Genomic DNA, 21,717 nt, shown 5'->3' on the forward strand with positions numbered 1-21,717 from the left:
GCTTCTGCCATCCATGAAGAGCTAGTTATGGATGTGGATGGGATAGTCCTTCCCAGTTTGTGGTCCCAGGTATGCTACTTTTGCTTTCCTAGATTGCCCAGAGAAGCTGTAGATGCCCCATCCCTGGAAGTTCAAGGCCAGGTTGGATGAGGCTTTGGGCAACCTGGTGTAGTGGAGGGTGTCCCTGCCCATGGCAGGGGGGTTGGAACTAGATGATCTTTGAGGTCCCTTCCAACCCAAACCATTCTATGATTCTATGGCAAGAGGGCCATGAGCCCTCATGATTGGGGCAGAAAATTTAATTTTGCATACAAACTAGTGAATAACCATAAGCCTGGCCTATACTTAGCACCACGTTACTCCAAGGTACTTCACGAAGTTTTACGCTTTTAGATTTCATTTGTACAAGTGATATGTGTGCTTGAACTAGGACGAGTATTACTGCCTGGCTGAAAGGGAGTCGTTATTGACTAACTTCAGTGTAGCACCCCAGCAGGTAGAGAGGCTCACGTCTTAATTTGTTTTTCCTTCCAGGTCACCCTTCATCCACCTTTCTGTTCATTTGCAGCAGCTTTTTCCTCCTCCCTCCCCAATTTGCAGCACCTGCCTTGGTCTCGGCTGTTTTGATTTATCGACCACTCAGATGTAATGCTTTGTTCCTTGGAGAAGTCTCAGTGCTTGTGTCTGATCTAAGGTCACCTATGCTACTTATTCCAGAGGACTTTAATCTCCATATGGATGTGACCTCTGACACTTGCCAAAGAATTCACTGTATTACATGATTCACTCCAGCTGTGTCAGCATGTTCCTCCGCCTGCACTGAAAGGTTATGCTTTTGATTTCATTAACTTTTTGGGTCTCATTATCAGGGTTGAAGTCACTCACCTTTTTTTTTTCTTTTCCAATACACATCTAGATCTACAGTACCCTTAGGGTTCCTCTCAAATTGGTTGCTTGTTTTGAGAGTTGTTTTCCTCGGGTGTTACTTCTTGCCCAAAACAAGTTAGAGTGGCTCAGTGCTGGTTCCTGGTTATCCAGTTGAAATGCTGATTGTGATTTTGAACACGCCATTTTACTGGCTTCCACAACTGATGAAGCACAAATGTCTTGACTGGAACAAAGACTGTAGCTTTATGGGCTGTGAGAAACTCTTTGGTTGGAAACCAGCACATTGTGTGAGCATCAGCCTCAATTCCTTCATCTGGGAGATCACTGTATCTTTGCTTGCTTGCACTTACCACTATGTATTTGAGGAATGTGAGAGTAATGGATAACAAATTGGATTCCTTGCCCCATTATGGTTTTTTTTGGGTGTGTGTGTGTGCGCTACATTTTACTTTGCCTGTTATCATGGGCAGGTGATTATGGAAAGACATTTCTTGTCTGTTTATCCGTAGAGCCATTGAACTGGCTTTTTGTGGCAGTTCTGGACTGTATCTGAACAGTCCCTTAGTGCCAACAAGTGCAAGGTAAAACTTTACAAGTGAAACTGGACTGAATTGTATATGCAGAGACAATTTATGAGAAAGTATATCTATAAATATTGTATATTCTTGAGGAAGGAGAGCATCTAAGTCAGGACCTTGACATGAATGTGAAATTATTACGAAAAAATCCAGTGGCTGAAGGAATGGCAGTAGAAAAAAGCAGTGCTGACAGTCACAGCCTGGAAGATGGTGTGTTAATTTTACATTCCAATGACTTTACATTCCAAGTGATGGATTCTTCTCATGAGAAGAGGCATCATCTTTAAAAACACCCCTTCTCCCTCCCCCCGCCCCCCCCCCTCCAAAACACCCCATGAGCTGGAGAGGTTCTCATAAATATGTCTGGTAAGAAAAATGTGAAAAATAGCAAATATTATTTCCTTTAATATATTTGTTTTTCTAAGAATATTTGCCTCTTGGTGTGTGCTTCTGTGTGTTCATATATTTGTAAGAAAAAGCCAGCGTGAGGTGAAGGTGGAAGAGATGATGAACTGGCACCAAGGATTTTAGAGTGCTTTCCTCTTCCAAACACCATCAGTGCTGACTTCTAAACTCACTTCTTTCCCTTACTGTTGCCTGCAATATTAGGTTCCACAGCCATTCATCTCCCTATTGACAGATATCCTCTTACTCTTTAAATAAATGATGCAGTTGATTTTGTGCGGATCAAGCTTGCTGGCTTTGAGGCTTATTGAAGAATGTGCTGAGCTAGGGTCATGTTGTCGTGCTGTCTACATGTGTTGCTTTCCACAGTACTAGATGCTTTCTTCATCAAAGAGGGCAGCTTATGAGACAGACACACAAAATCGCTTTAAATATGCCTTTTCTATATATTTCTTAGCTAAGAAATTAGAAAAAGAGGAGGTTATTCAGGATTTCTGATAAAGGCATGCTGCCTGCATGTATATTGCATTGAAAGAGTACTTCTTGGGAGTGATTGGAATTAGTCACAAAGACGAAATGGATGTGGACAGAATCGGCTAGCAACCTTCTGAAAGCCTTCCTCTTTCTTTGATATTTTCCTTGTAGTTTGAAGTACATCGCTGTGATGTTTGATATTTTATTAACAATAATTGTATTTCCCTCTTTTCATTTGAGGATTTCAAAGAGTTTTAGAAGCATTAATTGCATATCTGCCCTCTGACTTCTATGAAGAACGTGAAAATAAGGTCTTGTCAAGTAAGTTAGTTAAAAAAATGTATTAAACTGAGAATAAATAGTTCAATGGTGATTATTCAGTCAACTCTACTCACAACATTTGTGCTGGCTTGTAATGTGCAAGCTTAATAACTTTCTAGTTCGCACTTTCTTGTTCTTCAGAGATGACTACCTTCTTTGAAAACTGTGAAAGCTGCTTAGCAGCTCTACACAGTCTGCCATCTTCTGGTCTGGAAAGCCCACAGATAAAGGCGCTGTGACTGTTTCTTTGTTGTGTGGCCAGTCCATGAGGTCGTTAGGAGGCATTCTGGATGTGGGCACCTGAAGGCTGTTGTTATCTGTAGGTATCTCATTATGATGAGATAGGTACAATCATAGGGAGTGTCCTGGAGGTTGCTTCAATTAGTGAGCCCTATCGCGTTGTGTCTGTGCCCTAAATGGAGAGATAGGGAAGGTGTCCTTAGTGAACTTGAGTAGCGTTTGTATTTTTAGGGAAGCTAAGTGGTAAAGAAATTGGGATATGGAGACCAATGCATGTGCCAGACTCCTGATCAGAGGTAACCTGGAGCCCCATAGTTTTTGACATTCATCCTCTGTCCTCGCAGTGCCTGGCTGGCAGACATCCCCTCTTTGGTATGCAGAAGGTGTTCTACGGCAGGAACCTTTCTCTGGTACTGTTGCTGATAAAATGTATCTTTCTTTGGAGAGTTTTCTTATTTAAATGTGAAGATGTAACTGAATTTCAACTGCAAATATTGACACCCCTTAGGTTGCAGATCTGAATAGGTTTACAGGTGAAGAGCTATGAATTTATGGGCTCTTTATAAGTGAGCCCAAAGGGGCTTTGCTCTCCAGAGCCTGGCTTTCTCCCTATCTCTCATTGCAGCTCTCCCGAATGGCTTTCCTGGTGTGTCTAAAGTAGAATTCACTTACTGTGATCTTTACACTTGAAAAATTCTTCAGTCCCTGCTTCTCTAATGCCTTGGCTTCCTGAGAATCCATTGATTATAAAATATTTTAAGGCTGTTTTTGAGTTTTTTCTGTCATTATGCTCTCAGCTGTACCTTAAATGTATTTTAAACCTGAGATGAAGGTTTATCTAGCGCAGATAGAGATTAAAATGTGCAGGAGAGTATTATATTCTTTCTTTTTTCTGCCTTTGGGCACCTGAATGTAGATGCAACAGGTTTCAGTAGATCTGGGTAGAGAATAGACTGAGTTGATGGTTAGTTTTTAAGATATTCTGGGAGTTTTCTTAAATCTGCCAGCTGCTCTGCAGACTGAGCGCTTGTCCTCTGGATCGCTGAACACTGACAAAGATGGGACAGAAAGATAGCATGTTAACACTCAGCATTTGTTCACAGATGTGTCTGAACATTAAGAAGAAATGCGTATGGTGTTCAGCAGAACAAAAAGTGCTAAGATGTGCGTGAACAAGCAGGAGGAAGTATCGATGTGAATATGTAGGAGGGGAAAGACTATTACAAGGGCAATCCAATTAATGCAAATGATGCATGCAGGTGTCTTTGGCTTTTTAGTAGCTTTCACCATTATACTCCGTAAGAGCTGAGCACCAGGGTCAAGGTAGGAGAGTACTTTCAAACCTCGGCATCCTACCCCTGCCAGCAGTCGAGGAGGGGACACCTTCTCTTACCCACTTGTGTAGCTGCAAGCATGCAGCGTGAGTGGGTATGCATGCAAGCATGCGAAGCATGAGTAAGTGTACAGTAAAACAGCTACTAACTCAAAGGATGCATTCACGAGGTAACTAAATTTTGCCTTCTGCAAACATCTGTGTGCCTGTTGACTCCTGGCATTTCAGGGGAGCACTGTCACTGCTTTAAAATCCAAACAGGATAATTGAAAGTGAGCCTCGTGTTTTTTGGGCTGCATGCTCAGGGCCAACCTGTTTGATTTATTTTGGTATTGACTTAACAGGACTGTTCACCTAAAGGAAGCAGGATTTGGGCTTGAAAATAGAGATTCTTTCAGCTATGTATTGATCGTTGGAGCTGGATCTAGTCCATCCTTATGATGTACTTTCTGAAAAAATGGCTTCTACTGTTATCTTGGCATCTGATGTCTGATGAATAATGACTTTAATTAAAAAGAAGACCTGGCTGCTTGGTCTTTCAGATGAGATACATGGAAAACTCAAATATGTGGCCTGAGCAGTTGCAAAGTTTTCCTTTTTTTTCCCCTCCATTATAAAATCATCTTAAGAGACAATCCAGACTGTGACCTCGCTCTGCAGAAGTCAATAGAAATTTTGTTGTTGACTTCAGTGAATGCAGGACCACCAGTGCAAACACTGTAGGAAACCAATGGAAATTTTCCCTGTTTACTCCAAAAGGTTTTTGACTCAGGCTGTAGATCTAATCAGTAAATAAAAATATACTCTTTTAAATAAACAACCTTATTTTACAAAAATCTTTTCTGTCGAAACCCCTGGCCATCTGCTTATTATCTCCAAACATTGTCATGAGAGGTGTTTCGTAGAACAATACTTTGAAATGAAGTGACATATCCAATTTAATTTCTCTATTTGTGTATTTATTTTCCATATTGACTTACAGGGAAGCTACTATCCTACAAGCTGGTAGCTGGTGTCATTTTTTTCATGTCTATTATGATATGGGTATTAGGTGTCTGCATGAAAATTCACAGTCTGCCAATAAACATATTACAGTAGCTATGTAAGATACTTTTATGCTGTCTTCAACAATTTTCCAACTTTCTGTAAAACATATTATGAATTTTTCTGCTGTAGCATATTTTGCTTAAAAGTACTGTGTAGCTTTTTCCTCAGAAAAAAAACCTAAACCATCTCTGTATATATAATTTCTTTTTACATGTTGAGTGTGCAAATAGAAGACTAAATTTCCTTTCCAGGATTGCATAGACATAGTTTCCTGTCCGTTGAGGTTGTTATGAATAAAAATTTAGCAACGAAAGTCAGGCAGCACTTTAGCTGTACTGGAAATCCTTGTGAAGCCAAAACACACACAGCAAAGCAACATGCCAACTAACCTTTTAAAAAGTTATATATGTGTATATATATGTATATTTGGATACTCTTCTTTTTTTGGAAAACCCTCTTAGAAGCCTAAATTGCACTGCTAACTCTTTTGGAGGTTAAGATTTCCCCCTAAATCAACTCATAAAAGTTTCTATCCCAAAAGCACAGTGATCTTAGTCACTCAGTCAGATTCCATCTATAAGGATGTAAGCCTCGCTGAACTGCATCAGATCAAGGTGTTCATTATCTCAAAATCCTATGTCTGGTATTAATTAGTAACAGATACTGTAAAAAAAGCCCAACAAAAGACCAAGGCAAGCATGTAGTGAGTAGGAAACAGGACAGTCCTCCAGGCTTGCCACAGAGGACTGTCTGTTTCTGAAGAGTGCTCTCCCCTTCACCTTCCTTTCTTTATTGTGCCGTACCTTTGCTATTGCACACACCTGCACCAATATCTGTTGCGTATTCTCTTCTTATGTAAGGAGCCTGTACTGCTTTGATGGTGAATATTTTTATTATTCTCAGTGTTGTCTCTGTCTAGCTCACTTATTAAAAAACCCACCCTGTTCTGTAGTGCTGTTAATTTACAAGGTGCTTTACAAACATAGATAAGAGTCATCCAAGGCTCTACTATAAATAAGACGAGACAAATGCAAGATGAAGCACTTGAAGGCTGTTCAGGAATGCCAGGACTTGGAAATGACTTATGCAAAGAGGAGAAGGGTTTTTGTGAAGTGGGTTTCTGAGAAAGGGTTTTAGGCAGGGCAGAGAATAAGTTTGGCAGTGGAGGAAAATTGTCAGGTGCAAGGAGCAGTGGAGCTAAGATGTGAAGGCAGGAGCAAGGAAAGGAGAGGAAGGGGAAAATATACTCAGAAATAGGAGACAGTGAATTGTGAGGAAAGGCACTTGAGAAGAAAGCAATAAGATAAAATATTTATCACAGGTTTCTTCAAAATGGTCTGAGAGTGAACTCAAGAAATCCATATAGTGTTTGGTTTTGGTTTGTGTTGCTTTTTTTGATAAAAGTTGACTATCTATGACAGCTTTTCAGACTACTTTGTTCTTAGCCTACCTGCAATGATAGGCATAGCAAGCAGTGCTTACATGTTGTTATGTTAGAAAGTTTCTCTACTATTTAAGATAAGTCTCTCTTGCATTAAGTATTATCCTGTCCCTTGTGTCCATTTATGAAGGAGAAGAATTAAATATAAAACCTAATGCAAGACAGGAAGCCAAAGGAAGAAGGAGTGTGCTCTGTTTCCTTTTCTCCTTACAGCTTTGTAAGGGCTAGGGAAGACAGATAGAAAAGTTGACTTGTTATGATGAACTGGTCGTTATCATTAAGAATAGGATAAACTCAGGGAATAAGCGAAATCCTACAAGGTGCTTTGCTGTTTCATCTTCCTGGGGTTTAAACTCGTGTTTGAGAGGTTCGGTATCTCGTAATACTGTACGAACTTGCTTTTTCTTTGTGCGCTGATGTTCCGTTTTGCTCTCCATCACTTATCTCTGCAATTATTAGGCCAGCACCAAGTCAAGCAAGGGACGTGCGAAGTCGTGGCAGTGCATCGTTGCTGCAATAAGAACCGTATTGAAGAACGATCGCAAACAGTCAAGTGTTCCTGCTTCCCGGGGCAGGTGGCTGGTACGACGAGGGCTCAGCCCTCATGCGTGGAAGGTAAGCAGTCTCCTGCTCTCTCATGGTTCATTAAGATTGTTTGAGAAGTTTAGTCTCCTTGATTGTTTGACTTCCTACTACCTCAAAAGCATAATCCTTCCTTTTGTTAATTTTGGAAACATCTCTGTGCATTGATGATAATGAGTCTGTGCATAAATCTGGGTGTAATTAATCCTCTTAATATATGTACTCGTCCATTTCATGTCTGTGCCAATAAAACTTTTTTTTCATACAAGAAATCTCCTTTGAAACTAGTCTGAAAACAGCATAAGCCAAGAAATTCAAGCTTATGATATTAACCCTTCCAGTTGTCTTTAGACTTAACAGCTTGACTGAAAATTCACTGGGTAATAAATGCAGCCCTAAGATTGGGCATGCAGAGAGCGCTGGGACATCTGATTTTGAGAACTGTTCTCTAGATGAATGTTTCACTGTTTTACGTGCCTAATGGTCTCCTATGCTGGACACCAGTGCTATAATGATGCCACATGTCTATTCAGTTTTGTGTGTTGTAACTCCAAATATGTTAGAGTTTGGAGAGCAGAGCAAGCATACTGCTGCACAGGACCCAGTGTCTGAGCTAGGGCACCTATCTGGTGAAGGAAAAATGTGGTACAGTTACCTTAATCCATCACCTTCCAGGCTAGGTATTGAAATCCTCACAGAGCTCAACATTGTCATCCTTACACTTTTAGCAATATAACTCATTTGAAATTAAATTGTTATATATACTAAAGCTAAAATTATGATTGTAATGTTGACCAGGTATTCGGGAACTATATAAAACTTGCCTCCCTGGAGTTCACTCTGCATCTCACTCCCTCCATTTTCCTCTCTGTCTTACTAGCAGTTCAGAAATTGTGGATTACCCTTCTTTCTCTTCCCACCAGCAGAGTCTGTTCCCTGGAGAGGCTGGTGCTCTAGTCGTTAACTGAGTAAACAATTAACTCTAAAACAGATTTTTTTTTTTTTAAGAAGTCTAGAAGTTACCAGATGCCCCATTTCATTAATTCATAAGCAAGACCCTTCTGTTTTCCTTCATTTTCACACAAAATCGCAACCATTACAAGTTAAATATAAAACAAAAGCTTCAAAATCCAATTTTTAATCTAACATTGGGAGATATTTAGTTTTAAACAGAAAACTCTAAATGTATGTCACGTCTGGTATTTTTAACCTATTAAGTGTTTAGAGAACCTCTTATTTAAGAAAGATTTCTTTGTTGTTGTTTTGTATTTAGATGCTTAGTCTTTTCATGCCTTGTAATTCAGGAACACTGTGCAATTTGTTAAGTAGTTTTCTTGTCAAATCAGAAGTACCTTCTGTATTTTTAGGTACATCAAACAGCAGAAATACTTTTACATACAACAGAGAATAAGAGTCAGACATTGTTTTAAACTCACTTAAGGATTGTAAAGGTGACACTGTTTTTCCATTACAGAAATAAATAAATGCACAATACTATAGAAGCTTAATTCAGTTTGTCAGTGCAAATAGTTGCTGAAAGAATTTGGTAGCTGTTTTTTCTTCAAGTATAGTTGAAATTAAATACAACAAAATATTATGAATGTAAGATTTTGGTTTCTAAAGTGGAAGCTTTGATTCATCCTCACCCCTTAGGGCAGTACTTTAACATACTTATTTTTACAAGCATCTGGGACTACAGTCAGTGTTATTCAGTTGCTGTAGCATGGAAACTATAACTATCTTTCCTTAGCCTCAGGATTAGATGTGTTTTCTCCCACTCTGAATGTATCCTTCAGAAGACTTCAACACTGTGGAAGCCAGAAACAGTTTGTCTTGGATTTGCATATTTTAATCTGATACAGATATTTAATTTCTTTTCCAGTACTTTTTTACTGAATGCAGGACTGTTTAATTTGCCTGTATTTTGCCCTGAGCTTAAAGGGAAAGACATGCCCAAAGCACACAGTTACTTTTCTAACCAAAAGAAAAGATTTTATAGAGCAATTGGCTTGAAGTAGTCTTAAAGTATTTTTTTTTTGAACTTCAGACCTTATCCAGTAGTAGTTATCATTTAGATTAGGTCAGCAATTGTCTCTGTTTTGTTGGTCATGCACAACATGCACATGGTAGTTGGTAGCTGTAGTTCCTGTCGCAAATCATTGAGTCATGGAATATCTCAAGTTGGAAGAGACCTATAAGGATCATTGAATCCAACTCCCTGCTCCTCATAGGGCTACCTAAAACTAAATCATCTGACTACGACTGTTGCCCAGACGTTCCTTGAACTTCATGCCCTGACCACTTCCCTGGGGAGGCTGTTCCAGTGACTGAGCACTCTCAAATTATTTATGTGCTAAACTATGTCTGGACAAAATAAGAAAACAACATGGTTCCCATTAATGAGTGTGAGTCTAGAAAGTACTACTCACCTGTTGTGTCAGACTACACAATTTTTAGTCATACACAGAGTGATGCTTTTACCTATTGCAAGTCTTAGTAACAGTAGCTTAGTGCTTAGTAGTTTTTTATAGCAGATAGGGTTAAGTATATTCTATTTGCATTTAGAAAGTATGTTCTGTTTAGATTTTAGCTTCTTCTATATACTCTCAAATAAAAATAACTCTGTACCAGTCATACTGGAAACCAATAGTAAATGGGATGAAATCAGTCTCTCTCATGTTGACATTGGCTGTTTTTCAGGGTTTGCATGTCTCAGCTGCTCTTGGGCAGCACCAAAAAGACCATTGGAGCAGAGTAGATGGGATCGTATTTCATGTTCTATGCAGCGTAGCAACCTTTATAAAGCTATTGGAATGTAATTATGTTTTCCTTTCTTGACCAAACAAATGGATGGTTATATAGTTAAATAATTACAACTAATTTTGTCGAGATCTGCATGGTGATTTTACAGAAGCCTTCTTCTTTTTGCTATTTTTAAGTGAAGGTCTGATTTCCCTTTTAGTGTTAACAACCCAGGAAATGATGAGTTGATTCTAGCTTTCCTTTAGGCCAGGCAAGTCTATCACTGATCATAGATTGTAGGTGCTCCATGAGAAATTAAGACTACTGCAAGAAATAGATTCTCACAGAATATGGAAGACTGCAAAGGTCTGGGACTTTAGCAAAGTCTACACAAACTATACTTACCATTCTGTTTTGAACTTGACATTGAGCAGCTTTCTGCTCTGTCATTCGCATCTTTTTTTTCCCTGGTAAATTGTAAGTAAATTAAAAGAAGCCTTTCTCATTTGAAATTTATACATCTGGTTTTAGTATTTTACAAGTTTTTAATTTAGCTTGATGTTATTCCTTAGTTTTCTCAGTCTTGCAGCATAAGAGTTTGCTGACCTAGATCCCACTGGGTTTCAGTGACAGCTTGTTTGTTAATTTGGGTGGGGTTAAAGCCTAGTTCATGAAACAGAGCTTTTTGTTGATGAGTAATTGGGCATTGTGCCCTTTTGTATGTATAGGCCATGAAACAGGCTTATAAAGCCCATCATCATGTTTTTTTTTAGGATACAGTCATAGACCAGCTGGATATTTACATTTTGAAATAGGTTGACAGATACTAAAGAATTTTACACAAGGTCAGATTCAAAGCAGCAGTTTATTGGAGCAGCACTACATGTTAAGGCTAAGGGCTGCTCAAAGAGATAGCGAATGCTTGTACCGTTACTCACAGCTGCCAACGTTTCAGGAAGGCCTCCCATTTGAGCCAAGTCGTAATGGATGTTGGCGTAATTGCCTTCAGGCACACACCTACACATAGAAGGGACATTTTTTCTCATGATATGTGCTAAGGAGGAAACTAAGTACTTGTATTACAGAAAAAATCATAGCCAGGTGAGTTCCAAGGAAAAGATGTTGTAGTGGTGCAGAAAGAAAAGTAAAAGTTAGTTAAATCTTGTAAATATATAAAGTGAGTCTTAAGTGCCTTGATTGCTACAAATCAGTCTTTTTTCATGTTGTGCAGTAATACTGTGTGATGGGGCCTAACTGACACTTATAGAGTGCTTTGCATCTCTGAAACTTTAAATATTGGTAGGAGGAGAAGTCAAAGTACTTCATTTAAAAAGAAGGATATGAAGGTAAAAATCTATGTTTGTTACAGACGGAGATCTTCCTAGCATTTTTACAAGCACAGTAAAATCAGTCGTCAGATGGGAGTACAGGGCAAGAACTCTTTGGGTCAGGATATTTTTTATCCTTTGCCCGTGATAACACACTTACTTAGATAATTGCATTTTGGATGCATCAAACAAGAAATTCCCATTTGTGTGTTTGAACTTAGCTGCAAAAGCTATTGACAAGCATTGGCAAACAAAAAAAGTGAGCCTCATTCTTCTGTGCACAGGCACACCTCATTTTCCTGGGGTCCTTTGCACTTCCTAGCACAGGCTCGTCTGATACTTTGAGAAATGTTGCTGTAGATAATCGAGCCACTAAACTCAGAAAACAGCAGAGCATATGAAAGAAAGTATTTAAATATTCATAGAGGACATACCACGCAGCTTGTATACCCTGCCTTGAGTTGTGGCTATACTACTTGATTGCAGCTGTAGAAAATTTTGCTTAGCAAAGGTCAACTCGTTCTTCTGTCAACGACTAAATTACATTTAAAGTAGTCATGAGATTTTGTTTATACCCATTTTCTTTATGGAAATAAACATTCTTGAGTAAGCACCTCCAGCTCGTCTAACAGCTACTGCCAAGAAGATAAAACATTAATAACTTTTGTCTGTAAAATAGCGATCTTAGCTAAGTGCATTAAATGCCTCTAAGTAAATCATCACTAGCCAAATCATCTTCCATCCAGGCAATTCTATTAGTCCTAGAGTTTATGAGGAGGAGGAAACACTCAGATTGGAAAAAGAATTGTTTAAGAATTTTCTGTAGGGCCAAAAAGCTGCAATGAAAAAAAAGGACAAGTTTGACTGAGAGCCCACCTGGATTCCAGACTGAAGGGAAGAGAGCACGCAGAAACAAGAAAACAAAAAATCAATACATAAGAAATAGATAAAAGAAGAAATAGCTGAGAAGATTTTCCTCCCACTGTTTTTGAATGGATTTCAGAATACTTCAGAATTCAAAAGGATGCTAATGCTGTGTCAGTATTCAAAGAAAAAAAGGAAATATACAGTAGAATGAATAGTGTACTGAAAATTTATATGGAAGAAAGCTTCATCCAGTGGAGTAGGAAAGACATTTGTATTTGTCCAGACTAAAGACAATATGAATTTGCTTGTTCACATAGTACATACAGAAATGCTTAAAAAGAAAAAGTCTTGGCCCATAATGTGTGAAATATTGACATTGTTAATGCTGAGGAGATCAGTATCGCAGTTCTCTTTTTGGTAAGTGACAGGGTGGGGACGTACTTTCTAACTTACTATTAACTACAGAAGGTGCTAACCAACATCTACTGGGATAAACTTTTTTTTGTTTGTTTTGTTTTTTAATTCTGATCCTGGGTAGTTCAGAGTCCTAACAAACTGACTAATATATCTCTACTCAGCTGTTGTAGTTCAAAATGTATTTCAAAATACTTGGGGTATTCTGGAAGAGCACTAGTATTCTGCCAATTTTGAGAGGGTAGATAGCATGGTCTAGATACTTAGGGACAATTGAGACTGATCTCAATCCTGTTTGAATAACTGAGAAGCTGATACGATATCCAATTAGCAAGGAACTCCTGGAGTATGTATCACAAGAGTTTATGTGGCTTTCTGAAAAGAGATTTGCCAGACACTACCAACTTCATTTCCAGGGTTTTCAAAACTAATACAGATAGTTTCTGGGTTTAATCTATGTAAGTCCAGGTTTTCCAAGTTACCTTGGAAGATAATGTATAATTTATTCAACTAAAGATTTGGTTACTAAATACATTTGAGGATTTAAGTCTCACTTTTTGTGAGCTATTTGATTTTGTACCGTATGCCATTGTGTGCACTGCTCAGTGTCAGTTACCTAGCACACCTCAAAAACACATTTCTCCGTAGAGTCATCAGTAGGAAGTGGTAGTCAAATGGCACATACCTACCGGGATTTCACAGTGCTCAGCTTTACACGTGACACTCTGCAACATTTTCAGCAGTGACCAGAAAGCAAACATCTTTTGTTTGAATATCTCCTGACAAAAACACGTATGGGTTTCATCCGGTGGGGCAAAGGAGTAATTAATGACAAGCCCAAGGCAGTCACATGGCAGAATCTTACTCAGAGGAAACTGAACCTGTTTGAAGAAACGATGTTAATAAAGACAGATGCATTGTGGTGCAAAACTGGAGAAGTTCAATCAGCTCAGTTTATCAGGCAGAAGATTGAAAAGTTACTGAATTACAGCATGTTCAATATCTCCATAGGGAGAAAATGATGATTGCTAACAGGTGCTGTAAAGTAGGAGAAGAAAGCAAAATGGAGGAAGTGGGAAGAGGAAGAAAACGAAGGCTGTGTGTTTCATGCTGAGATTGACTGTCAGAAAAAAATGACAATGGGAGAAGTTTCTTTCTTCACTTATTCCAAGTTGGCTTAGAAGACACTGTGTAGCCAAACACAACTGGGGGAACAACACAGTGAATTGCGTGAGGCGAGACGAAATGATGTATTGACACCTTTTGTCTTTATTCTCTACGAACCTACTGTTTCCACGGAGTCGTTATCTAGGGAGCAATGTCAGCAGAAGATTTACTTCTGGCAGGGTTTCTGACAGGTTTCTGGCTGATTTCCAGCAAATCAGCTGGCTAATGTCAAACTAAAGCAGTCGTCTTTGCCATCACGATGGTGGTTGTGTATGACAGTGACATAGCTGCTCTCATTTCTTAGAAAAGTCATCTTTTGAAACCTCTTCAAGAATATGATGCCAGTTAAAGAACTCTTAGCTATGAAGATGAGCCTAAGGCTCTGATGGAGAATTGAAACGGACTAAGCTCAAGGGTGTGTTTGACACAAGCAGCTGCAGCCAGTTAGGACATATAGAACAGCAGAGCGGACATTACAACTATAAAGAAATTTGACATAAAATGGATGTAAGAATTAGTGGATTGCTGCAGCAAAGAATTGGGGATTTGCTGGAAGCTGATGAAATGAGATCTGTATTAAGTATTTCAAAGTGTTGCCATTACTTGGAGGAGAGGTGTCTGCACAGAATAGAAATCAGTCAACAGAAGGGTGGGAGTCACTTTCTGTGAAAGTATCTAAACAAGTGGTGAATAGAAGGTGAAATATGCAGTCTATTGAAGAGCTTGTAGATCTTGTTTGAGTTACAGGTTGACTCAACAATGTTTCCCGTTCACATCTATGCTTGCTTTAATGGAAGATGGTGCTTCTGAAGATAATGGGCCAGTTTACTATCTTCAGGTCCACATGGATCAGGAAGTTTCATGGGCACAGTTGGTCAAGAAGGCTGCGTTAACCCACTCCCATGCTGCACTTTTGGCCCGTCAACTAATGCATTTTTTTTTTAATCAGGTGTTAGGAGCAGATTGGTGCAGGTTGTAAAGATAAATAAAAAGTGCCATGTTTGGTGCATTTTCTGTGGTCTCGAAACACATTGCAGCCAAACCAAATAAAAAAGGTTGGATCTAAGGAGGTGTTAGAGTAACTGAGGCACAAGGGATTCTAGATATCTGCAGGAGACAGGTGATTTTCAAGGTCTGAAGCTGAACTACGTTTTTAGGGTAGTATTAAGTACATGCAAGCATATTCACACATCAGAGTGGAGGTGAAGTCTCAGCATGTCACCACATCTGCACTCACAATAGCACTGTGCAGAGCTGTGTAATGCAGTAGCCAGGCCCCCCAGGAGGACTCGCTGGCTTTGAAGCAGATCTCTGCTCTGAAGACACAGCTAGCTTGCTACCAGGATCTCCTGCTTGCTTAAGGACCTCTGCACATGCCCTCAGTCTTCTTAAATCTGGCCTTCTGGACTTGCTTATGTTCACCTGAACAGAATGTGATATAGAAATCAAAACAAATTTAGAAAGTAGCAGAGATATAAAATAGATGACTGGACCATACATCTGGAGTGCAAATGATCCCTCACCTCCTAGGAAGAGCAAAGAAGTCTGATCTGTTTTGTTAATAATCAATCAGCATTAATGCAAATGAGCTAGGATCCAAATGACTGTTGAAAGGAATCACACGTTTATTTTACAATTCTATGAGATTGAAAGAATAGTTTATAAAAGCCAAACTGATGTTCTAGAAGTATATTTTTGATAGTGCTTTTCACATAGACTTAGAATGAAAGCGCAAAACAAAAGTAATTGAATGAACGTTTCAGCAATATCCTGATGTCAGCTTCCCTGTGTGTCACCTTAATTTGAAGGCTGCAGAAATACGAATCTACCTTGAAATTAAAAAGAAAAAAAGTGCTTTACAAGATGTAGGCTAAATTATTTTTGTTCATCTCTTGGATGTGGTATCTTTTAAAGCATGCAATTCAATATGTTGTGCACATAGTAACATAATACAGACAAGCTAAATTAACATTTTAAACCATATTTTATTTTGAAATCCAATTTAGATTATGTAAGATTGTGAACTGATATATTTCATAATAATTTCTTGATTTGATGCATCCCATGAACAGTGCAAAACTGAGAAATGCATGCAGATGTTTGCAGCTGTTTGTGAGAAAGTATGTCTGTTAACAGCAGTATTATAAAGTCATGACTACATTTGTAAAAATAACAGGCATGGTCTTATTAATGAAAATGGCCTTAAGAGTAGAAAATTAATAAATTCACACAGTTAAGGTGTGCTACTGCAGTCTTCCAAAACATTCTGCAAACCTGGCAGTGTAACTGCAAGTAGATTTTTAGTTAATAATCTAATGCTTTCCAACGGTTTCCACATCCTTATCTGCAGTATTTGCTGACAGACCTCACATGCTTAAATCTCTGTGCAATTCTATTTTCTCAGCCAGTGAAGGGAGAAACTGGCATTTCTCTGTCCAGTCTCGCATATGCATATCCTTGTTAAAGAAAAACCCTTAGTTTCATTCTGCCTTATAGCAGTTATTTGGCTGAAGCATGTAAATGAAGGAGGCAAGTCATCTTCGCAGTCAGCAGAGATGGAAAGGCACTTCCAGAGGTCAGTTCAAACATTGGAGTCAGTCTCTGGCAGTGCTTGCCTGTCTTCACCATTTGCATGTGACTTTCACCCTTCTGTGTGCTGGGGAAGTTTTTTAGCCACATTTTTAGCTCAAACATAATCAGTGTGATTAACTATTAGAACAGTAACTATTGATGCTACCGTTTGAAATCAAACAATTGAATATTGTGCAGACAACCTCCCTAATAAACCCAACAGTAATAAAGAAAAGATTGTATTTTGTTTCTCTTTCCTATTTCTTTTTCTAGCTTCCATTGTCCTACAGAAGTGGTGGTGTCATATGAACCCCTGTTTGGATGGAGAGGACTGTAAAGTACTACCAGACTATTCAGGTTGGTCTTGCAGCAGTGGAAATAAAGTCAAAACCACAAAGGCAAGTACAGAGATCGCCTATATTTAAAGGTGGCAGTCTGCTGATAGCACTTGCTTATTGCCCTGCATCTGCAGGTGTAAGCGCCAGTACAGGACTCTTCGGTGATTTGGAGAGCGGTGATTAATGCAATTGTTCTCAGAGAGGGAAATGTTGGGTCAGAAGTGCCCCTTCACTGCTGGCCTAGTCAAGTTATTGAGTGCTCGAGTCAAACCGAAGAAGGCCCTGCTTCTGTCTTTAGTGAGCAAAGAAACTATTCAGTTGTCACCAGTGCTAGAGGGATAATCATGTTCCAGGATCAATTCTTCAGTTTGCAGACTGAGTACATGAACCCAAGGTCTTTACCAGTGTCACTTAAATTTAGATTCCTGTGCTATGGAAAAGCCCTTTTAGCTTTTGAAAGTACCAGCCTGTTTTGGGAGTTGTTGAGAATATGCACTGATGTCAGTGGGAACTGTGGGACACTGAGCACCACTGGAAACAGACTGGTTCAGATAATTTCTAATTACAAGCCATCTTGTAGATGGCCTGCTTTTTAAAAGAAAAAGAACCACTTTGCTGTGCCATCCTATTTCTTAACTAATGGCCAGCAGAGAGAAAATATCGTGTCCTCTGTCTGCTTAAAAATCAAAAATGAATTCAGTGCATTGAAGTTCAATAAGTTATAGCAAACTGTATATCTCAATATATCATAAAACAGGAGTCTTTAGCAGGTAATAACAAGGAAAGACATGTGCTTAGCTTTTCCCTTTACAGCCTCTTCTAGTTGAGAACGAATGTTTTTGATTAGGTTAAGCAAATACTGACACCAAATGTTATTTAATAATGACTGTTCTAAGGAGTGAAAACTGTATTAATTTCTGGATGAAAGAGAGAAAAGTAGATGGTTGGGTAGCTGTGGTGTGATACTGGTGGTCTACAGACATTGCACGGTGGCAGATTTGCTGGAAAAATCTGATCGAACCAACCAGTCTGAAATATTCTATTCTTGTTTTTAAGCTCAGAGGAGTTGTTGCAAATCAACGTTATTTATCAAATGCCAAAGTTGTAGTCTATAGTGTGCCTAGGTCCTGCTGGTCTCCTGTGAAGAATACTACACCCAAAAGTTGACCTGCACATGCCAGAATCAGTATGAGTAACTGTAAGTCAGTTATTGCAAGATATAGATTACTGTTAGCCTTTATTTTTTTTCACAGGCACTGAATTTTAACTACTCGTATCTAGATAAGAGGTAGTGTTGTAGCATCACACTGAAGGGTGCGACTGGCGAAGCAGGAGTTCTAGATACTGAATAAGACAACTTTGTCTCTGGGCATACCAGAAGAGCTGGCAATTTATACCAAAAGGACCTTATTGCCAAAGAGTAAACCAGGGTTAAATATCCCTGATGTCTTCAATAGGTACTAGAGGGCTGAAGGGTAGAAGAAATAACTTTATGTTGGCGTTGATCACTGAAGGCCTGAGGCGTCAAACTCTCATTTATGCATCTGTCTCTTCCTTCCTATTCATTGAGGTCAACTGACCACCTGAGTCATACAGCCTGTGTTCCTGACTCCTGCTCTCGAACAGGGAAAAGAAGCAGCCCGAGTCAGTGGGAGTTTACTAATAGAAGGTCAAATTTGGCATGGATCGTTTGTTTTATTATCCATGACAAATATTGCAACCAACAAACTACAGAATATGGTAATGCCTTCTGATGAGTTTAGGGATGTTTTTATACAGCTAGAGTGGGACAAATTATCCTGCTTGCAATTAGACCTGTGCAAATTCGTCAACTCCCGTGAGTTTGTGTGGGTCTAACAGAGGGCAGAGTGTAGAAATATGAGTGCAAATGTTGTTTCATTAAATTCTTCCTCTACTTTGCTGGGATGTGGAGTAATGCATTTTGCATTGATTTTTATCACCATAGGAGATTTCTTTGAGGGGCATTTAATTGAAAAGATAAGCAAACCACTGGCACTTGTGCGTAGATGTGAATCATTCAACGGTATTAGTGATAGGAGAACCGTTCCTATTCCTTGCATGGTTGTGTTTTCCTTTTGCTGCCCTGTGTTGTTTTAGGTTTGAGCATGTTAAGGTAGGACTGTGTTTTCTTGTGCATGTGGTTAGCAACAGCATGAGGGAGATGCTGATTCTGATTGGGGTCTTGCAGCACTGCAACAATATAAATGTAGATATGAATCACAAAGTTAGTGGTTAAACATTACACAGAAATGACACGAGAGAGTCCTAACCTTTCACTAGGGACTGGCCATGTTAGAGAAGGGAACAGGCAGACTTTCTCAAAGGGCAGATCCCTTAAAAAGGTGTTGCAGTCTCTCCCTTTTTTATTACTCTCTGCTAGAAATTCTTCCATTATTTGCTGTATGTGTTTTATGTGTGGGTACTTCAAGGAAATAATTACTTTCATGCTTTTAAAGAGTTTGGTTTTGACCCATAAAAGCTTTTTCCATGCATTTACCTGTGTTGTTAGTAAGTGAACTCTGGAGAGTTACTTTTGGAGACTGAGATTTAACATAACTATATCCTCAGTAGTAGTGGCATTTCCAGAAGGTGAGGACTTGTCATACTATCACCAAGTTGTTGTACTTCTGTAGTTAGCTTTTAGTATTGTACCTTTTGAGAATCAGTCTGAAATCATGAAGTTTATCTTCTTTATTGGTCCGAGTAAGAAAGGACATGATTTGTCCAAGGTTTTGTGGGTGAGATTCATAGTGCCCAGCTGCAGGCATGTGTCCATCCAAGCTGAGTTAAGATTCTCCAAAGTCATGTGCACAGAAATGAGTGAACTCACAGCATGACTGTGCCCATCCATAAAAGTGTTCACACAAGTACTTCTTTCTTTCTACCACACCTTAAGGAAGCCCTGGATGACAGGCTTCTACGTAGATGTCTGCTTGCTAGACAGCAAAAGCTGTGCTACAGAATCTGTCTGGAACATATATTTCCGCTGTAGGTATTTTGCCTGTCTTGTGGGTTGCCTTCTCTGTCTACCAAGATATAGTTGCACAAATATAATGAGTAATGGTAACTCTAGATTCTGAATAAAAGCTTGTGGCACGGGCAATATTGAACTGGAACAAAAATAGAATGAAAAGAAAATTGTCCTTGTTATAGGGAAAAGGAAAGTATGATAGAACTTTTTTTTTTATTTTAAAAATGAAGGAAAGATTTTTTTCAAACTCAACTCAATCAACAAAATATATATTAAATGCATTATTAAAACTTTACACAAAGAGGACTGTATGAATTGTCAGACCAGTAGTCCAAACCATAGAGCAGCCTGTGTGTCTCAGTGCTGGGATGCTTAAATCAGAAAGACAAAGCAAAACCCTTGTGGACAATTATAGAAAAATCTACACATACATGAAATTCTTTCAATTTCATAGTTAGCTTATGTCAGAAGTACGAGAGTTGAGATCTATTCCCTATTACAGTTTTTTTTCTATATTATGTAGCAAAGATGATCTCATTACCATTTAAATTTCTAATCAATTTTTAAAGCTTTCTAAGACCTTGGGATCAGCGCTAGTTGGGACAATGACTTCCACAGGTTAATTATATACAGAAAGAGGAAATGCCATTTAATAAATATTAAGTCCTCTATATTGTGAAAATATTAAAGTAACTTGAAGAGTAGGAAGCACAGGAGACTCCTGATGCTACTCTATATTTAGATGAATAGTTAGTAGCTGAGTGGGACAGTTAAAATGTGAAAAGCTGAAGAGCTCATATCTTACATCAGTTATCTCAGGGAAGGAAATAAAAACTTCTTTATGCTGAGTGTCTGTTTAGTTTTGTAACACATCTGGGCACTACAGATCAGGGCTGACAAGGCTTTCCTCCTTGCAGGCTGCCTATTCTCATCCATTTCCAGGATGGGAAATCTGACAGGACCCCTCCTCACCATGTAGCCAGACCCGCTGGGTTTGTGCACTGTACCTGTGCGTTAGGGCTTGCACATACATCCCCTGAAGCACCGGGCTGAGCGTGCATACGGTTGTGAGAGGAAGAGACCACCGAGTCCCTTGGATGAAGTGCTATCTGGGAGTGGCTGCTTCTTCAGGAGCAATTCATCCTCTCTGCAGACCATGCTCTGCCTGATCCCCAGTTCCCTCCCATAGGATGGACCACTGGGAATGGGTAGCAGCTTGCATGAATGGTCCTTTGGGCTCTAAGTCGTACACTTGTGCTGCAGGCATTGGTGTTGAAAATGATGCTAAGCAAAACAAAGCAGAAGATGATTTCCATGAGATGCGGGTAGCAAATCTAGTAGTAAATGACCATTTTTTTAATCTGCAAATCTCCCTTATACTACTGAATAACAGTGTAATTAACATTTGCATATAGATTCTGTTTATGTGCAAGGTATGTAGGTATAGCTGTGGTAAGTTCCTTCATGATGTATTCATGTGTACAGTTCCTTTGCAGTAACAAAGCACATGCTGTCATCCTTGTTTGATCAGTTCTGTGTAGGTAACTCTTTCCTCTTCTTTTATAGGTAACACGGTAGCAAAGAATAATCCTGTGGATCACTGCCAGAACAATGACATGTGCAACTGTTGCTTGGCTGTTACACAGAGACCTTTTTTTGTGATGATACTATTGACTTAATTCTTTGAACTTGCAAAATTAGTCAGCAAAAAGGACAAATACTTCTCCTTTCAACCATGACTGCAGTTCGTGAACTTGGATTTTGGTATATGGAATGGTATGTTTTAATTTCACAAGCAAAAGCAAGGAGATTTGGTTCTACCTGAAACACACCTTGGATTCCCAAGGATCAGACACGTGGAAGAAATTTGTGGAAGAACACATCTGAACTTCCGCGGTGCATCAAGGATAAGACTTTCTTAATTCCACTAAGATGTATAAAACTGTTTTAAATGAGTTTAGAACAAAAATGTAACTTAAGGGGTCATAG

General features: G+C 39.1%; 1 protein-coding gene across 1 annotated transcript in view; it reads left to right on the forward strand.

Moving 5' to 3' along the window:
- The window catches only part of TAFA4 (TAFA chemokine like family member 4), a 63,311-nt gene extending 41,904 nt beyond the window's left edge, over positions 1-21,407 (forward strand). Inside the window, exons 4-6 of the mRNA XM_086619055.1 lie at positions 7,187-7,342; positions 16,672-16,755; positions 21,295-21,407. Coding sequence (XP_086475181.1) covers positions 7,187-7,342; positions 16,672-16,755; positions 21,295-21,407 — 353 coding nt within the window. The remainder of the gene's footprint in view (positions 1-7,186; positions 7,343-16,671; positions 16,756-21,294) is intronic.
- Positions 21,408-21,717: the final 310 nt, after the last annotated feature.

Source organism: Tauraco erythrolophus, chromosome 12 (genome assembly GCF_009769465.1).
Source record: "Tauraco erythrolophus isolate bTauEry1 chromosome 12, bTauEry1.pri, whole genome shotgun sequence".
Taxonomy (NCBI): domain Eukaryota; kingdom Metazoa; phylum Chordata; class Aves; order Musophagiformes; family Musophagidae; genus Tauraco; species Tauraco erythrolophus.